General features: G+C 43.0%; 1 protein-coding gene across 1 annotated transcript in view; it reads left to right on the top strand.

Annotated features, from left to right (window-relative positions):
• LOC147121774 (calcium load-activated calcium channel) overlaps positions 1-5,598 on the top strand; it is a 47,780-nt gene extending 42,182 nt beyond the window's left edge. Inside the window, exons 6-7 of the mRNA XM_085982267.1 lie at positions 3,367-3,511; positions 5,016-5,598. Of these exons, the coding sequence (XP_085838393.1) occupies positions 3,367-3,511; positions 5,016-5,114 (244 nt within the window). The 3' untranslated portion in view covers positions 5,115-5,598. The remainder of the gene's footprint in view (positions 1-3,366; positions 3,512-5,015) is intronic.
• Positions 5,599-18,819: the final 13,221 nt, after the last annotated feature.

Genomic DNA, 18,819 nt, shown 5'->3' with positions numbered 1-18,819 from the left:
CCATGTTTGATTTAAACCGTTGATTTCTCTGACTGCCACTTTTGTTTTTCTCCTTCCTATCTTTTGCTTTTATCCTTGTTTCCCTTTCCTCTGTCCCCCTGCTCAGGTTCCCAACCCCCTGCCATTTTAGTTTAAACCCTCCCCCAGAACACTAGCAAACACTCCCGCTAGGACATTGGTCCCGGCCCTGCCCAGGTGCAAACCGTCCGGTTTGAACTGGTCCCACCTCCCCCAGAACCGGTTCCAATGTCCCAGGAATTTGAATCCCTCCCCCTTGCACCATTCCTCTAGCCATGTATTCATCTGAAATATCCTTCTATTTCTACTCTGACTAGCACGTGGCACTGGTAGCAATCCTAAGATTACTACCTTTGAGGTCCTATTTTTAAATTTACCTCCTAACTCCCTATATTCCGCTTTTAGGCCCTCATCCCGCTTTTTACCTATATCGTTGGTACCTATATGCACCACGACAACTGGCTGTTCACCCTGCCCTTCCAAGATGTTCTGCAGCCGCTCTGAGACATCCTTGACCCTTGCACCAGGGAGGCAACACACCATCCTGGAGTCTCGTTTGCGGCCGCAGAAATGCCTATCTATTCCCCTTAGAATAGAATCCCCTATTACTATAGCTCTACCCCTCTTTTTCCTCCCGTCCTGTGCAGCAGAGCCACCCCTGGTGCCAGGAAGTTGGCTGCTGCTGCCTTCCTCTGATAAGCCATCTCCCCCAACAGTACTCAAAGTGGTGTATCTGTTTGAGAGGGGGATGTCCACAGGGGGCCCCTGCACTACCTGCCTGTGCCTAGTACTCTGTCTGTTGGTCACCCATTCCCTTTCTGCCTGTCCAACCTTTGCCTGCGGTGTGACCAACTGATTAAACGTGCTATTCACGACGTCCTCAGCCTCGCGAAAGATCCAGTATGAATCCAATCGCAGCTCCAGCGCCGCAGTGCGGTCTGCCAGTAGCTGCAGCTGGATACACTTCCTGCACACATAGTTGTCAGGGACACAGGAAGTGTCCCTGAGTTCCCACATAGCGCAGGAGGAGCATACCACGGCACCGGGCTGTCCTGCCATGACTTACTCTTTAATTAATTGCAATTAAATAAATCAAATCAATCCCACCAATTACACTACAGTTAAATGGTATATTTCAGGGCCCTGGTTTATAAACAGTCCCCGCTACACCACAGAGACTTTAGAAACAATAAACCACAGAGTTAAAGTTTATAAAGAGAGAAATACTCACCAACCAATCACTTACCTGCTTTCTGGTGACGTCACACTTCGATTACTTTTTACTTCTCTCCCTCTGAGATTGGAGATTAGTAAGCCTACCTGAGCCTCTGGGGCCTTTTATCGTCGCTCCGCCGCTCTGAGATTTCTCCCGCCGCTGACGCACTGAGGTCTACCTGAGCCCCTGGGGCCTTTTATAGTCGCCCCGCCGCCGCCGCACGGCCTACCTGAGTCTCTGGGGCCTTTTAAAGTCGCTCCGCCGCTCCGAGATTTCTGACGCGCAGAGGCCTACCTGAGCCTCTGGGGCCTTTTATCGCCGCTCCGAGATTTCTCCCACCGCCGCCGCTGACGCTCTGGGGCCTTTTATAGTCGCGCCGCCGCTGACGCACTGAGACCTACCTGAGCCTCTTGGGGCCTTTTATATTCGCTCCGCCACTGACGCACTGAGGCCTACCTGAGCCTCTGGGGCCTTTTACAGTCGCTCTGCCGCTCCGAGATTTCTGACGCGCAGAGGCCTACCTGAGCCTCTTGGGGCCTTTCATAGTCGCTCCACCGCTCCGAGATTTCTCCCGCTGACGCACTGAGGCCTACCTGAGCCTCTGGGGCCTTTTATAGTCGCTCCGCTGACGCACTGAGGCCTACCTGAGCCTCTGGGGCCTTTTACAGTCGCTCCGCCGCTCCGAGATTTCTGACGCGCAGAGGCCTACCTGAGCCTCTGGGGCCTTTTATAGTCGCTCCGCTGACGCACTGAGGCCTACCTGAGCCTCTGGGGCCTTTTACAGTCGCTCCGCCGCTCCGAGATTTCTGACGCGCAGAGGCCTACCTGAGCCTCTTGGGGCCTTTCATAGTCGCTCCACCGCTCCGAGATTTCTCCCGCTGACGCACTGAGGCCTACCTGAGCCTCTGGGGCCTTTTATAGTCGCTCCGCTGACGCACTGAGGCCTACCTGAGCCTCTGGGGCCTTTTATAGTCGCTCCGCCGCTCCGAGATTTCTCCCGCTGACGCTCTGGGGCCTTTTATAGTCGCGCCGCCGCTGACTCACTGAGGCCTACCTGAGCCTCTGGGGGCCTTTTACAGTCGCTCCGCCGCTCCGAGATTTCTCCCGCCGCCGCCACTGACGCACTGGCCTACCTGAGCCTCTGGGGCATTTTATAGTCACTCCGCCGCTCTGAGATTTCTCCCGCCGCTGACGCACTCTTATGAATTATTATCCCTAAATGACATTACACAGAAGCAATGACCAATTGCTTGTGGTGGAAATCTGTATTGTTGCACAGTGGATTCTCAGAGTAGTAAGTGCTTCAAGACAAGCGACTGAGGAATTATTAATTATGACTACCAGTCTTCAAATTTTATTTTATTGCCTGTTCCCAGTTTGATTTTAGAACTTATTTAGTGACTATTGTTTGAACACTGTTGAAGTCTGTTCATTGGCACTGTTTAAAAGCCACAGCATCATTTTTCCCCCCACACTAATGCTTGAGGTGCAACCATTATTCAAATAGTACAACTTTCAAACATTTTTTTAGAAGACTTTTATTTTAAAAGAAACTTTGATGTAGAGCATTTGGGAATTTGTTTTGCTTTGCTCACAGACCTCAATTCTCAGGTTTTTGTTCAGTATCCCTAGTATACTATGTTTCTTTGTTTTTATGATGTCTTAATATTTTCATAAAATCTTTTATTCACTTAGTATTCTGCTCTGGAGCAGCAAAATAATTTCCTGGTATCATCATAATCATGTGTTCTTTTTATCCTCTAGCCACTTTGTTTTTGATGTTTTCATTTTATTAAGACCATAATAATGTAGATGGTAGAGAATGAATGATAAGAAAACAATGTTAATTTCTGGGTTTAAAAGTCCACAAACCACTTGCTTTGGTCTCCTGGTTTAAGAGGTTATCTGAGCTCCCTTAATTAAATAAATCCCTTCATATTCACTTCCTTTCCATAATTTTGCTCTGAGTTATTTAAGTAAAATTAAATATCCTGCTATGAGGTGGTGTTCAAAAATGGACTATTGCACTATACAATAGGATCTTCTGATTTCCTGTTCACTCCATGTGCGGTAACTTTCACATTCCAGCCATGAACTGTATTGTGTAATTTGCAATTGTTTTCTCCTTCCAGATTTGATGGCCGAGTGGTAGCAAAGCTCCCATTTGTCCCCTTGTCGTACATCCAGGGACTGTCCCATCGAAACCTTCTTGGAGAAGATTACACTGACTGTTCTTTCATTTTCTTGTACATTTTATGTACAATGTCTATTCGGCAGGTAAGCATAGCTCATACGGAGCAGGGAGTACAGAGGAGAGGGAGTGGAAAGACATGTGGACATTAAACATAACATTTACACAGAGCACCAAACTGCCAACAGAGACGTGGCATGAAAATAAAACCAAACTTACTATTAATATCTAAACTTACAACTTTATATAGGGCAAAGACCAATCTTTCTTAAGCTGACTCTTAAGCTTGAGAGCCCCTGCTAACAATTATTAACTTCTGCTGATAAATCTAAATGGAACGAAAAGTAATGGCATATGATACAATAGTACATTGTGTTATGGATTAAGTCCGACTTCAATACAAATTAAAGTTTGTCCTGCTCGTGCTCAGTACACTCCTGTGCAAACTGTTTCATGAGTGGTATCTGATGTGGCCTGTATAGCATAGTGCTTTTGCATAATAAATGGTTGGCATACTGCAAATTAATTAGTAACATTTGCCCGTGATTTAGAATGCCTGATTTAAACTAACTGCAAATGGCTTAGAAGTTAAACTTCACTTCATGATGTATCTTTCTGATTCACCTCTATTTTCACACTGCAGTAGTTTCACTCGAGAGTAGCTGGTGCTGGACTTTGTACTGTACTATATTTCCTGTATTTTCAATTTGAAACTGAATATAATTAGCAACAGCCTAGAGTACAATAACATTTATTTTTTTAAGTTTACTTTCTATTCGTTTTCTATTTAGTAATATTGAGTGGAATTGGTTTGTGTGTGCTTGGTTGTGAGTATGACTTGGTTTGCTGAGTATTTTTACTTTGTACAGGAGTGCTCTTTACTCACCACATTGGAAGGGAAGGAAGAATTGTAAATCCTGCCTTAAGAGTTCCTTCGTATTTCCTGTGTTTAGGAAACTATTTTGGGTGGGTTTACTTGTGACTGGTGTTCCTTAATGCAGAAATCTTTACCTCACATTTTTTCTTGGATGACTGTTTTCCACGTTTTGATATTTATTAACTCCAGGGATATGGGGAGAAGGCAGGGACAGGGTACTGAATTTGGATGATCAGCCATGATCTCATTGAATGGCGGAGCAGGCTCGAGGGGCCGAATGGCCTACTCCTGCTCATATCTTCTATGTTTCTAAATCAGCCTTTGTTAGTGTTTATATTAAGTAAAAGATGTTCATTGTTTTGCAGCCATATTGAATTTAGCAATTTTTTAAAACTAAAATGCATAAATGTTCACCTAATACCCTTTTAATTTGCAGACTTTTTGGGGAACTTTTGTTACAACCCTTAAGTACAGCATGTAAATTTTTAAAAACATTTCTACATGCAGCAGAATGTTATAAAGCCAACAGTACTGAAATCTTACTCAAATATTTTAATCTTTCTTCTGTGTGTTTATATCAAGTTTATGTTGTCTGTTACTGACTAAAAGGTGACCTGTTACTGATGTCATTGTTCAGATTTGTATGATCTTATTACTGGACTTGCTTTCAAGCAATATCCTTGGTTTGTTATTTTTATTTCTGCTTCTCATAGAATATTCAGAAACTACTGGGTCTGGCTCCTTCCCGTGCAGCTACCAAACAGGCTGGAGGATTCCTGGGACCTCCACCTCAAGCAAGCAAATTCTCATGATTAAACTGCAGTGTAGTATTGAACACCAAACATCTGTCTGCTAAATGTGGCGGTATAATTTGTACTTTTCACAGCTAAAGAGGCAGTTTGAGCTTCTTTTGTATCTAGCAATAAGTGAAATGCCTCTTGGATGACAAGATATAGAAGGCTGGTGTGTAAAATTGTTGAAATATTTACATGATATAAAACTACCATTTTTGGGAAACAAAATCAGAAGCCAGGTAAACCATTTGCTGCGTGAGTGTGGTTTGTTTGAATTGTTGAACAGATAATGTCATTAGGCTTAAGATGGTGAAATATTAAAACAAGCCCCAGCCTACAAGAGTTATTTCTTGCGGTTATATTGGATTTGGTTAAATGTACAACTACAGCAAAACCATATTTGCTCTGAAGCAATATTTTTTGAAATGTTGGCCCATGAAATAGAAGATTAATTTGTGTAATGCAGCTTATATCGGAAAGAATAAAAGCTTTAATCTTGCAAGTCTCAGCTCTGAGATTTTTTTTGAGTGCTTTAACAAAAAAAAAATGAATTTGACTCCACTTTACAATTCACAGTTGAACCAAATTGTTGTTCTGTAATACTTCAATCTTTTAAAAATGTGTCTCCTGTAGTCCCTGCTATAGATATATGCTTTGAGTAAGGACCTGAAAATAGTAAGGGAGAAGGAATCTGAGCACCTGCCCACCTCTCAATGCTGGGTAGTATCTAGAAACAGGTATTTTTCCAAGGAATTATTTGTGTTTACCAAGGTGCTGGACGTCTGTTCTAGGGAATAGAATACTTTCCCACTTTCTACAACTTGTGTCTGCATGAAGTAAAGTTCCTATTACTCTTCCTCAACAATGACATAACTCAGACCTCCAGAAGAGGTCAAGCAGAGCACGTACTCTTCAGTGTCATACTGGATGGACTGCTGTATTGTCAGAAGTGCCATCATTTGGATGAGATGTTAAACTAAGACCCTGTCTGCATGCTTGTGGGAGTAACCGATCTCATGGCACTATTCGAAGAAAAAAAGGGAGCTCTAATTTCCTGGCCAATATTCCTCCCTCGACCAACACTATCATTAGTTCTTTGGCTGTTTGTGGGACCTTAGATAGATAGACTTGCATTTATATAGCACCTTTCCACAATGTCCCAAAGTGCTTTACAGCCAATGAAGTACTTTTTGAAGTGTAATCACTGTTGTAGGAAATGCGGAAGCCAATTTGCGCACAGCAAGCTCCCACAAACAGCAATGTGATAATGACCAGATAACCTGTTTTTGTTATGTTGATTGAGGGATAAATATTGGCCAGGACACCGGGGATAACGCCGCTGCTCTTCTTCGAAATACCGCCATGGATCTTTTACGTCCACCTGAGAGAGCAGATGGGACCTCGGTTTAACGTCTCATCCGAAAGACATAAGAACATAAGAAATAGGAGCAGGAGTAGGCCAATCGTCCCCTCGAGCCTGCTCCACCATTCAATAAGATCATGGCTGATCTGATCCTAACCTCAAATCTTCTATCACACTCCATCCACCCGAACCCATGTGATCTCCCGGGAGAGGCGAAAAACCAGATAAAAAACCCAATGGCCAGTTTGGGAGAAAAAAATCTGGGAAATTCCTCTCCGACCCATCTAGGCGATCGAAACTCGTCCAGGAGATCACTCTGTCCCTATATTTTCTACAGTACTTACCTTCTGTAAAGGCGATCTCCACCCCAGCCAGGAACAGGAATAAAACCATCTCCTGAAATCTAACACAGAATTTAGAACACAAGAAGTAGGAGCAGAACCAGGCTACACGGCCCCTGGGCCCACTCCACTACCCACAGGGCCATGACCATTCCGAACCTAGACTCATGTCCAATTTCCTGCCCGCTCCCCGTAACCCTTAATTCCCTTTACTTCTAGGAAACTATCTATTTCTGTTTTAAATTTATTTAATGATGTAGCTTCCACAGCTTTCTGGGGCAGCAAATTCCACAAACCTACCACCCTCTGAGTGAAGAAGTTTCTCCTCATCTCAGTTTTGAAAGAGCAGCCCCTTATTCTAAGATTATGCCCCCCTAGTTCTAGTTTCACCCATCATTGGGAACATCCTCACCGCATCCACCCGATCAAGCCCCTTCACAATCTTATATGTTTCAATAAGATCGCCACTCATTCTTCTGAACTCCAGTGAGTAGAGTCCCAATCGACTCAACCTCTCCTCATATGACCACCCCCTCATCCCCGGGATTAACCGAGTGAACCTTCTTTGTACTGACTCGAGAGCAAGTATGTCTTTCCTTAAGTATGGACACCAAAACTGTATGCAGTATTCCAGGTGCGGTCTCACCAATACCTTGTACAACTGCAGCAATACCTCCCTGTTTTTATATTCTACCCCCCTAGCAATAAAAGCCAACATTCCATTGGCCTTCTTGATCACTTGCTGCACCTGCATACTAACTTTTTGAGTTTCGTGCACCAGGACCCCCAGATCCCTTTGTACTACAGTACTTTCCAGTTTCTTGCCATTAAGATAATAACTTGCTCTATGATTTTTTTCCTGCCAAAGTGCATAACCTCACACTTTCCAGTATTGTATTCCATCTGCCAAATCTCTGCCCACTTACTTAGCCTGTCTATGTCCCTCTGCAGGTTTTTTATGTCCTCCTCACTCACTACTTTCCCTCCCATCTTTGTATCATCTGCAAACTTCGATATGTTACACTCGGTCCCCTCCTCCAAATCGTTAATATAGATTGTAAAGAGTTGGGGACCCAGCACTGACCCCTGCGGAACACCACTAGTTACTGATTGCCGGTCTGAGAACGAACCATTTATCCCAACTCGCTGCTTTCTGTTAGAGAGCCAATCCTCCACCCACGCCAGAATATTACCCCCAATCCCATGATTTTTTATCTTGAGCAATAATATTTTGTGTGGCACCTTGTCAAATGCCTTTTGGAAGTCTAAATACACTACGTCCACTGGTTCCCCTTTATCCACCCTGTATGTTACTTCCTCAAAGAACTCAAGCAAATTTGTCAAACATGACTTCCCCTTCATGAAACCATGCTGAGTTTGTCCTATTAAATTATGTTTATCCAAATGTCCCGTTACTGTCTCCTTAATAATGGACTCTTAACATTTTACCAACCACAGATGTTAGGCTAACTGGTCTATAGTTTCCAGCCTTCTGCCTACTACCCTTTTTAAATATGGGTGTTACATTCGCAGTTTTCCAATCTGCCGGGACCTTTGCTGAGTCCAGGGAGTTTTGGAAAATTATTACCGATGCATCCACAATCCCTAACGCCACTTCCCTCAAGACCCTAGGATGTAAGCCATCAGGTCCAGGGGATTTATCCGCCTTGAGTCCCATTATTTTTACCAAGTACCACTTCCTTAGTGATTTTAATCGTATTTAGCTCCTCCCCCCCCCCCCCCCCCAAAGAGCCCCCTGTTTGTCCAGTGTTGGGATATTCTTAGTATCCTCTACCGTAAAGACTGATACAAAATATTTGTTCAGCGTTTTTGCCATCTCCATGTTTCCCACCATTAATTTCCTGGTCTCATCCTCTAAGGGACCAACATTTACTTTAGCCACCCTTTTTCTTTTTATATTACTATAGAAACTTTTGCTATCTGTTTTTATATTTTTGCTAATTTACTTTCATAATCTATCTTCCCTTTCTTAATCAATCTTTTAGTTATTTTTTGCTGTCTTTTAAAGAGTTCCCAATCTTCTATCCTCCCACTAGATTTGGCTACCTTATATGCCCTTGTTTTTAGTCTGATACTATCCTTAATTACTTTACTTAGCCACGGATGGCTATCTTTTCTTTTACACCCTTTTTTCCTCAGTGGAATATATATTTTTTGGAAGTTGTAAAATAACTCCTTAAATGTACACCACTGATCATGTACCGTCTTACCCTTTAATCTATTTTCCCAGTCCACTCTAATCAATTCCGCTCTCATACCTTTATAGACTCCTTTATTCAAGCTCAGCACGCTTGTTTGAGATCCAATCTTCTCATCCTCTAATTGAATATGGAATTCAACCATGTTATGGTCACTCATTCCAAGGGGATCCTTTACTAGGACATTTTTAATTAATCCTGTCTCATTACACAGGACCAAATCTAAGGTTGCTTGCCCCCTGGTCGGTTCAGTTACATACTGCTCAAGAAACCCATCCCTAATACACTCAATGAACTCATCCTCAAGGCTGCTCTGCCCAATTTGATTTGTCCGGTTAATATGAAAGTTAAAATCCCCCATAATTATAGCTGTTCCCTTATTACAAGCCTCAACTATTTCCTGATTAATACTCCGTCCAACAGAGTTGCAACTGTTCGGAGGCCTATAGACTACGCCCACTAGTGTTTTTTTCCCCTTATTATTCCTTATCTCCACCCAAACTGTTTCACTATCCTGCTCCTTTGACCCATATCATTTCTCTGTATTATAGTGATTCCTTCCTTTATTAACGTAGCCACCCCACCTCCCCTCCCTTCCTGCCTGTCCTTCCTGATTGTTAAATAACCTGGTATGTTTAATTCCCAGTCATGGTCACCCTGCAGCCATGTTTCTATAATGGCCACAAGATCATACCCATATGTAGTTATTTGTGCCGTTAACTCATTCATTTCGTTACGAATGCTACGTGCATTCAGATAAAGAACTTTCAAATATGTTTTGTGACCCTTAGTTCCTGTTTTTTCCCCTTTTACTCCATACCTTCTGTCCCTTCCTGACACGTTCTGTTTTTTAATTCCCCCACTGCTACCTAAGTCTATGACCTTCTCCGTTGTCATTTCTATTATTTGCTCTCTAGAAACCTCCCCCCCACTAATTAGTTTAAAGCCTTCTCTACAGCCCTAGTTATATGATTCGCCAGGACTCTAGTCCCAGCACTGGCCAAGTGGAGTCCGTCCCAATGGAACAGCTCCCTCCTGTCCCAGTACTGGTGCCAGTGTCCCAAGAAGCAAAACCCATTTCTCCCACATCAGTCTTTCAGCCACGCATTTAACTCTTTAATTTTATTTATCCTAGCCAAATTCGCTCGTGGCTCAGGTAATAACCCAGAGATTATTACCCTTGAGGTTCTGTTTTTTAATTTGACCCCTAGCTGCTCATACTCCTTTAACAGAACCTTCTTCCTTGTCTTATCTACGTCGTTTGTACCAACATGGACCACGACAACTGGATCCTCCCCCTCCCACTCCGTTTCTTTCCAGCCCAGAAGAGATGTCCTTAACCCTGGCACCGGGCAGGCAACACAGCCTTCGGGACTCCCGCTCTTGACTGCAGAGAACCCTATCTATCCCCCACCACTACAACGTTTCTTTTTACTCCCTCCACTTGAATGGCCCCCTGTACCATGGTGCTGTGGCCAGGTTGCTCATCCTCCCTGCAGTCCCCACTCCCGCCCTCACAGGGAGTAAGAACCTCGATCCTGCTTGACAAGAGCAAGGGCTGCGGCTCCTTCAACACTACCTCCTGGATCCCTGTACCTGCCTCACTCGTAGTCACACCGTCCTGTCCCTGACCATGGACTACATCTGCATTAATTAATTTCATAGGTGTGACCACCTCCTGAAACATAGAGTCCAGGAACTTCTCCCCCTCCCTGATGTGTCGCAGTGTCTCCAGCACCTCCGACAGTGCAGCACTCCCTCAGTAGTGCACTGGAGTGTCAGCCTAGATTTTTGTGCTCAAGTCTCTGTGTGCAAACAGGCTACACAACACTTGAAAAATAATCTATTGGTTGTAAAGCACTTTGGAATATCCTTTACACCTTTGAAGTATGTTGGGATATGTTTCTATGGTAAAGGTGTTATATAAATCCAAGCTGATCAGGTGCTGTATAAATGCAAGTTTTTTCTTTTAACATTGAATTTTGCACTTTATACACAAACAGTCCTTATTGTCCTTGAGTTAGACTTTTAGTTTAGCAGTATTCTTTGCTAGAATGAGATTCCACATGGAAAGGTGGGGGGCAGGTGGGAGGGAGGGAGCTAGAGAAAGGAATTTTCCCCATTGGATTGGCTAGATTTGATTCAAATCCCCAGAATTGAAAACAGTGTGCAATCCATTGTGCTACTGGTCTCTTTCCCCACCCAAAAACCTTCCCTTTTCTCTATACTTAAGTGAGAAACACAAATAATGCCAAACTTCAACATATTCTGAAATATACATGTGAGAATGTTTCAGACTTTGCTTTTGTCTGGTGTAGCCCTACAAGCAAAAGTAGAAGCTTGTTTTGCTTTATGGATGCAGAGTGGACTTGTTCTACCAAGAAATTATTATATTTACAGCTCCAATGACAGGAGAAAATAGATTAAAGGGTAAGACAATACATGATCAGTGGTGTACATTTAAGGAGTTATTTTACAACTTCCAAAAAATATATATTCCACTGAAAAGAAAAGGGTGTAAAAGAAAAGACAGCCATCTGTGGCTAAGTAAAGAAATTAAGGATAGTATTCGACTAAAAACAAGGGCATATAAGGTAGCCAAATCTAGTGGGAGGATAGAGGATTGGGAAAACTTTAAAAGACAGCAAAAAATAACAAAAAGATTGATTAAGAAAGGGAAGATAGATTATGAAAGTAAATTAGCAAAAAATATAAAAACAGATAGTAAGAGTTTTTATAGTTATATAAAAAGAAAAAGGGTGGCTAAAGTAAATGTTGGTCCCTTGGAGGATGAGACCGGGAAATTAATGGTGGGAAATATGGAGATGGCAAAAACACTGAATGAATATTTTGTATCAGTCTTTACAGTAGAGGACACTAAGAATATCCCAACACTGGACAAACAGGGGGCTATGGGGGGGGAGGAGCTAAACACGATCAAAATCACTAAGGAAGTGGTACTCGGTAAAATAATGGGACTCAAGGCGGATAAATCACCTGGACCTGATGGCTTACATCCTAGGGTCTTGAGGGAAGTGGCGGTAGGGATTGTGGATGCATTGGTAATAATTTTCCAAAACTCCCTGGACTCAGCAACGGTCCCGGCAGACTGGAAAACTGCTAATGTAACACCCTTATTTAAAAAAGGGCAGTAGACAGAAGGCTGGAAACTATAGACCGGTTAGCCTAACATCTGTGGTAGGTAAAATGTTGGAGTCCATTATTAAGGAGACTGTAACAGGACATTTGGATAATCATAATTTAATAGGACAAAAAGGGGAAGTCATGTTTGACAAATTTGCTGGAGTTCTTTGAGGAAGTAACATATAGGGTGGATAAAGGGGAACCAGTGGACGTAGTGTATTTAGACTTCCAAAAGGCATTTGACAAGGTGCCACACAAAAGATTATTGCTTAAGATAAAAAAATCACAGGATTGGGGGTAATATTCTGGCATGGATAGAGGATTGGCTATCTAACAGAAGGCAGAGAGTTGGGATAAATGGTTCATTCTCAGATTGGCAATCAGTAACTAGTGGTGTTCCGCAGGGGTCAGTGCTGGGTCCCCAACTCTTTACAATCTATATTAACGATTTGGAGGAGGGGACCGAGTGTAACATATCAAAGTTTGCAGATGATACTAAGATGGGAGGGAAAGTAGTGAGTGAGGAGGACATAAAAAAAACCTGCAAGGGGACATAGACAGGCTAAGTAAATGGGCAGAGATTTGGCAGATGGAATACAATACTGGAAAGTGTGAGGTTATGCACTTTGGCAGGAAAAATCGTAGAGCAAGTTATTATCTTAATGGCAAGAAACTGGAAAATACTGAAGTACAAAGGGATCTGGGGGTCCTGGTGCACAAAACTCAAAAGGTTAGTATGCAGGTGCAGCAAGTGATTAAGAAGGCCAATGGAATGTTGGCTTTCATTGCTAGGGGGATAGAATATAAAAATAGGGAGGTATTGCTTCAGTTGTACAAGGTATTGGTGAGACCGCACCTGGAATACTGCATACAGTTTTGGTGTCCATACTTAAGAAAAGACATACTTGCTCTCGAGTCAGTACAAAGAAGGTTCACTCAGTTAATCCCGGGGATGAGGGGATGGACATGTGAGGAGAGGTTGAGTCGATTGGGACTCTACTCATTGGAGTTCAGAAGAATGAGAGGCGATCTTATTGAAACATATAAGATTGTGAAGGGGTTGGATCGGGTGGATGCGGGGAGGATGTTCCCGATGATGGGTGAAACTAGAACTAGGGGGCATAGTCTTAGAATAAGGGGCTGCTCTTTCAAAACTGAGATGAGGAGGAACTACTTCACTCAGAGGGTGGTAGGTCCATGGAATATGCTGCCCCAAAAAGCTGTAGAAGCTACATCATTACATAAATTTAAAACAGAAATAGACAGTTTCCTAGAAGTAAAGGGAATTAAGGGTTACGGGGAGCGGGCAGGAATTTGGACATGAGTCTAGGTTCGGATCGGTCATGGCCCTGTGGGTAGCGGAGCGGGCCCAGGGGCCGTGTAGCCTGATCCTGCTCCTATTTCATGTGTCTAATTCTGTTAGATTCAGGAGATAGTTCTGTGATAGTAGATTGGCGGTTAGGATCAGATCAGCCATGATCTTATTGAATGGCGGAGCAGGCTCGAGGGGCCGATTGGCCTACTCCTGCTCCTAATGTTCTTATGTGTGCTAGTACTCATTAATCTGCAAACATAAAGGTACAGCTTGTTACGCAGCTACTAGAGAAGCAGTAGGGATTTATGCCATCAGGATCCTTTTTTTTAAAAAACACCCTTTTGGTTCCTATACCTCTCGTCACTCTCAATTGTTTAGATGATCTCATTGAATTTACAGGCTTGAAGGAGCTACTAAGGCTGATTGGTAGAGAGCCACTTAATTATTAGAAGTCTGTTGAAGCCGGGGATGATTCAGCAGCAACTATCAGGTTCAATAATGCTTCCTAGTCTGTTGACGTGATTAGCATTTAATGTTCAGACAAAACTACTCAAATTAAGTAATTGCAATGAACATGACATAAAGATATCAGTTCTTTGGCACTCTTGAAAGGGGTGTTCAGGGTCCCTTTTTAAAACAATTTCAGACTTTGCTGACAGAAATCAAGTACAGTACAGTATCTAACTACAAGGCGCTCCTGCCACTAAAGTACTAAAAGCTGTGAGGTGTTTGTGTTTTTAAGTGTAAACCTAGTTGTATTTTTATGTATCTGCAATGATGCAACTAGTTTGCCAGGAGAACTTTGGTAACATTTTCCAAGTGCTTCTATAGCTGCAGGACCTAGAATAATTGACTCATGCAGCAGGGAGAGGAGAAAAGTGGATTAGCCTAGTAATGTGTCTTTCACAATCCCTGACATTAGCAGATTTTATTTAAAATGTAAATTTAAATGCTTGAATTACTTGGGTAGTACCGTTGAAGTAGAAATATCTCCCACGGCCATAATTTTGTGTTGTGTTTTTCTCTCTCAGCAAATAGTTTTTGTTTTAAAATAGTAAAAAATATATTTGGTGGGCAGCAATCCAATCCTCATGCAGTAACCTTGGAATCCTGAGAAGCTAGATTGCTTAAGAGTGGATAACTTCCAGGCTTACTGGCTTTTTCCTCCTGAAATTGTATAAGCTATTGGGCCAGAAATTAGGATCGGGTGCTTGCCGCGTGTGCAAGCCCCCGATGTGCACTCACCCGGCGCGCCGACATCTGAAGCCTGGGCCTGCTTGGAATTCCTGTCACTGGCCCGGTTCAGATGTCGGCGCAATGTGCTTGCCTGATCCAGCGGCGTAGTTAGTGCGATGTGCCGGCTGGGATCAGGTGAGCACTCTGCAGCCAATCAGGGGAGGGGAAACTTCATTCATGAGTTTGACAAATTTCAATTGTGATATATTTTGATAGGTCCGCCTTTTTGAAAATGGGTTTGCAGATGTGCAATTCACCCTACACACTCAAATGCAAATGTAACCCCACTATTTAAGAAAGGAGGGAGGGAGAAAATACCAGCTAGCCTGACATCAGTAGTAGGGAAAACGCTAGAATCTATTATTAAGGACATGGTAACAGGGCTCTTAGAAAATAATAATAGGATTAGGCAGAGTCAACACTGATTTATGAAAGGGAAATCATGTTTGACAAATCTGTTAAGAGTTTTTTGAGGATGTAACTGGTAAAATAGATAAGGGAGAACCAGTGGATGTGGTGTATTTGGACTTTCAGAAGGCTTTCGATAAGGTCCCACATAAGAGATTAGCGTGCAAAATTAAGGCACATGGGATTGGGGGCAAGGTATTGACTTGGATAGAGAACTGGTTGGCGGACAGAAAGCAAAGAGTTGGAATAAACGGGTCGTTTTCCGAGTGGCAGGCAGTGACTAGTGGGGTACCGCAAGGATCGGTCCTAGAACCCCAGCTGTTCACAATATATATTAATGATCTGGACGAGGGAATTGGATGTAATATCTCCAAATTTGCAGACGACACAAAGCTGGGTGGGAGGGTAAGCTGTGAGGAGGATGTCGTGAAACTCCAGTACGATTTGGACAGGTTGGGTGATTGGGCAGAAACATGGCAAATGCACTATAATGTGGATAAATGTGAGGTTATCCACTTTGGTGGCAAAAACAGGAAGGCAGATTATTATTTGAATGGCAATAGATTGAGAGAAGGGGAAGTGCAAAGAGACCTGGGTGTTATTGTACATCAGTCGCTGAAGGTAAGCATGCAGGTGCAGCAGGCGGTTAAGATGGCAAATGGTATGTTGGCCTTCGTAGCAAGAGGGTTCGAGTACAGGAACAAGGATGTCTTGCTACAGTTGTACAGGGCCTTGGTGAGACCGCACCTTGAGTATTGTGTGCAGTTTTGGTCACCTTACCTGAGGAAGGACATTCTTGTCATGGAGGGAGTGCAGCGAAGATTCACCAGGCTGATACCTGGGATGGCAGGAATGACGTATGAGGAGAGATTGTGTCGATTGGGCTTATACTCACTGGAGTTTAGAAGATTGAGAGGGGATCTCATCGAAACCTATAAAATTCTGGCAGGTCTGGACAGACTAGATGCAGGAAGGATGTTTCTGATGGCCGGGGAGTCCAGAACCAGGGGTCATAGTCTAAGGATAAGGGGTAAGCCATTTAGGACTGAAATGAGGAGGAATTTCTTCACCCAGAGAGTGGTGAACCTGTGGAATTCTCTGTCAGAGGGCGGTGGAGGCCAGTTCATTAAATATATTCAAGAAAGAGTTGGATATATTTCTTGAGGCTAAAGGGATCAAGGGATATGGGGAAAAGGCAGGGACAGGGTACTGAAATTGGATGATCAGCTATGATCTCATTGAATGGTGGAGCAGGCTCGAAGGGCCAAATGGCCTACTCCTGCTCCTATCTTCTATGAAAAACGTGTCATTTTTGGGTTTGCAGGCTATAACTGGTGGGGTACCGTAAGGATCAGTGAATGGCTTCAGCTATTCACAATCAATATCACTGATTTGGATGAGGGGACCAAATGAAATACAGGAAACTCTCAATTTACCGGCACCCAAACAACCGGAAATCTGAGTTGACCGGCAAAATTCAGGAGTAGGTTCAGTTAAGTTTTTCTTCATATTAGTGGCCATTTCTTGATTCTTGGCTGTGTAATCGGGGGGTTTCTGCACTTGTTGCTAAGCAACAGGGACGCTTGGTCTGTGGCCGGGGTTCTTGCAGCTGTTGCTAAGCAATAGGGAAGCTTGGATTTGTTGCTGTGTATGGAGCTTTCATACCTTTTAACTAGACCTCTCTGTAATCTGGACTTTTTGATAAACCGGCACCACGCCGGTCCCGTCGGTGCCGGATAAAAAAGAGTTTCCTGTATATCCAAGTTTGCTGATGATGCAAAGCTAGGTGGGAATGTAAGTTGTGAGGAGGATGCAAAGAGGCTTCAAGGGGATGTAGACAGGCTAGGTGAGTGGGCAAGAACATGGCAAATTGAATATAATGTGGGGAAATGTAAAGTTATCCACTTTGGTAGGAAAAACAGAAAGGCAGAGTATTTTTTAAATGGTGAGAGATTGGGAAATGTTGGTGTTCAGAGGGACCTGGGTGTCCTTGTACACGAATCACTGAAAGTTAACATGCAGGTACAGCAAGCAATTAGGAAAGCAAATAGTATGTTGGCCTTTATTACAAGAGGATTTGAGTATAGGGCCCTGGTGAGACCACACCTGGAGTATTGTGTACAGTTTTGGTCTCCTTACCTAAGGAAGGATATACTTGCCATAGAAGAAGTGCAACGAAGGTTCACCAGACTGATTCCTGGGATGGGGGGATTGTCCTCTGAGGAGAGATCGCGTAGACTAGGCCTATATTCTCTAGAGTTTAGAAGAATGAGAGGTGATCTCATTGAAACATACAAAATTCTTACAGGGCTTGACAGGGTAGATGCAGGGAGGGTTTCCCCTGGCTGGGGAGTCTAGAACCAGGGGTCACAGTCTCAGAATAAGGGGTCGGCCATTTAGGACTGAGATGAGAAATTTCTTCACAGAGGGTGGTGAATCTTTGGAATTCCCTACCCCAGAGGCTGTGGAGGCTCAGTCATTGAGTATATTCAAGACAGAGATCGATAAATTTTTGGATATTAAGGAAATCAAGGGATATGGGAATAGTGCGGGAAGGTGGAGTTGAGGTAGAAGATCAGCCATGATCATATTGAATGGCGGAAAAGGCTCGAGGGGTCGAAGGGCCTACTCCTGCTCCTATTTTTTATGTTCTCTGAATTGTACATGGCAAGTTTCCTAACTGATTGCCAAAGCTCAAAGATGACCTGGCCAATCGAACACTACTTCCCCTGGTTTAGCATAAGAATAAATATATCAATGAAATGTGTTTTTCTTGCAATTAAAAAATGTCTGACAAAAAAAGTGAAAAAACTTCTGAGAGCTGCCTCTAAACCTGAGCTTACACAAATGGTTACACCATCTGGTATTGACAGGATTTGAACTCAAGCCACTTTAATGGGAGACTTAATCTGACACTTTTCATTCTTCACTGAATATATTTATCAGATATACAGTACCTATGTTTCTCAAAACATTTTCATCAACTTTACTGGATAAATACTAAACTTTATTTAGAAGGATGACATATCCTGACTTAAATGAGTTAAACTACAACTGTATGCTAAGGTTTAGCTACCTAACTTCCAACTCTTGTGTTTTTCTTTGCAACATTTGTAGATGCCGGTTAGTTTCTCTGTGTCTGAACATGGGGTTGACAAACACTTATCATTTCATGCTCTCATATCATATCCCTATATCAATTACCACTCGGTCATCACGTACCATTCCTCGCTACAGCCGGAGAATGGGAAAGATGTTACGTGGAGGTTGGGTTCTGTCAAATTCTCTTGGACATGACTTCTACCTGATAACACAAGATTATTGTCCGCTAAACTAAGGTGGTAAAGCACTTTCAGTATCTTTAACCAAGGAACTATTCAGTGAAGTAGTAAGAAAGTAAGGGTAAATTTTCTGCTTGGGTGCTCATGAAGGGTGCAAGGAAAAAATGAATTCTGTAGCGCCACTCTCTACAGCTGATAATGGTATACTTGTGAAAAAGATTTTTCATTTCCACACCATGATATTGTCCACTGAAGGATTTTGGCTCTACGAGTTGCTTATGGTAAGTCAGAAGATGCGCTGCTTTATAAGGACAGGAGCATTGTACCATGTATTTTTCTGTTGTTGAGCTGGTATGTCCCTTTCAAGGTCACATAATCTAGTTGATGTATAGTTTGGGGATTTTTTTCCACACAAA

This window comes from Somniosus microcephalus, chromosome 3 (genome assembly GCF_052327205.1).
Source record: "Somniosus microcephalus isolate GS21.2 chromosome 3, FLI_Smic_1.0, whole genome shotgun sequence".
NCBI lineage: Eukaryota > Metazoa > Chordata > Chondrichthyes > Squaliformes > Somniosidae > Somniosus > Somniosus microcephalus.
The sequence above is the reverse complement of the archived record's forward strand: the minus strand, read 5'-3'. Positions and strand labels throughout refer to the sequence as shown.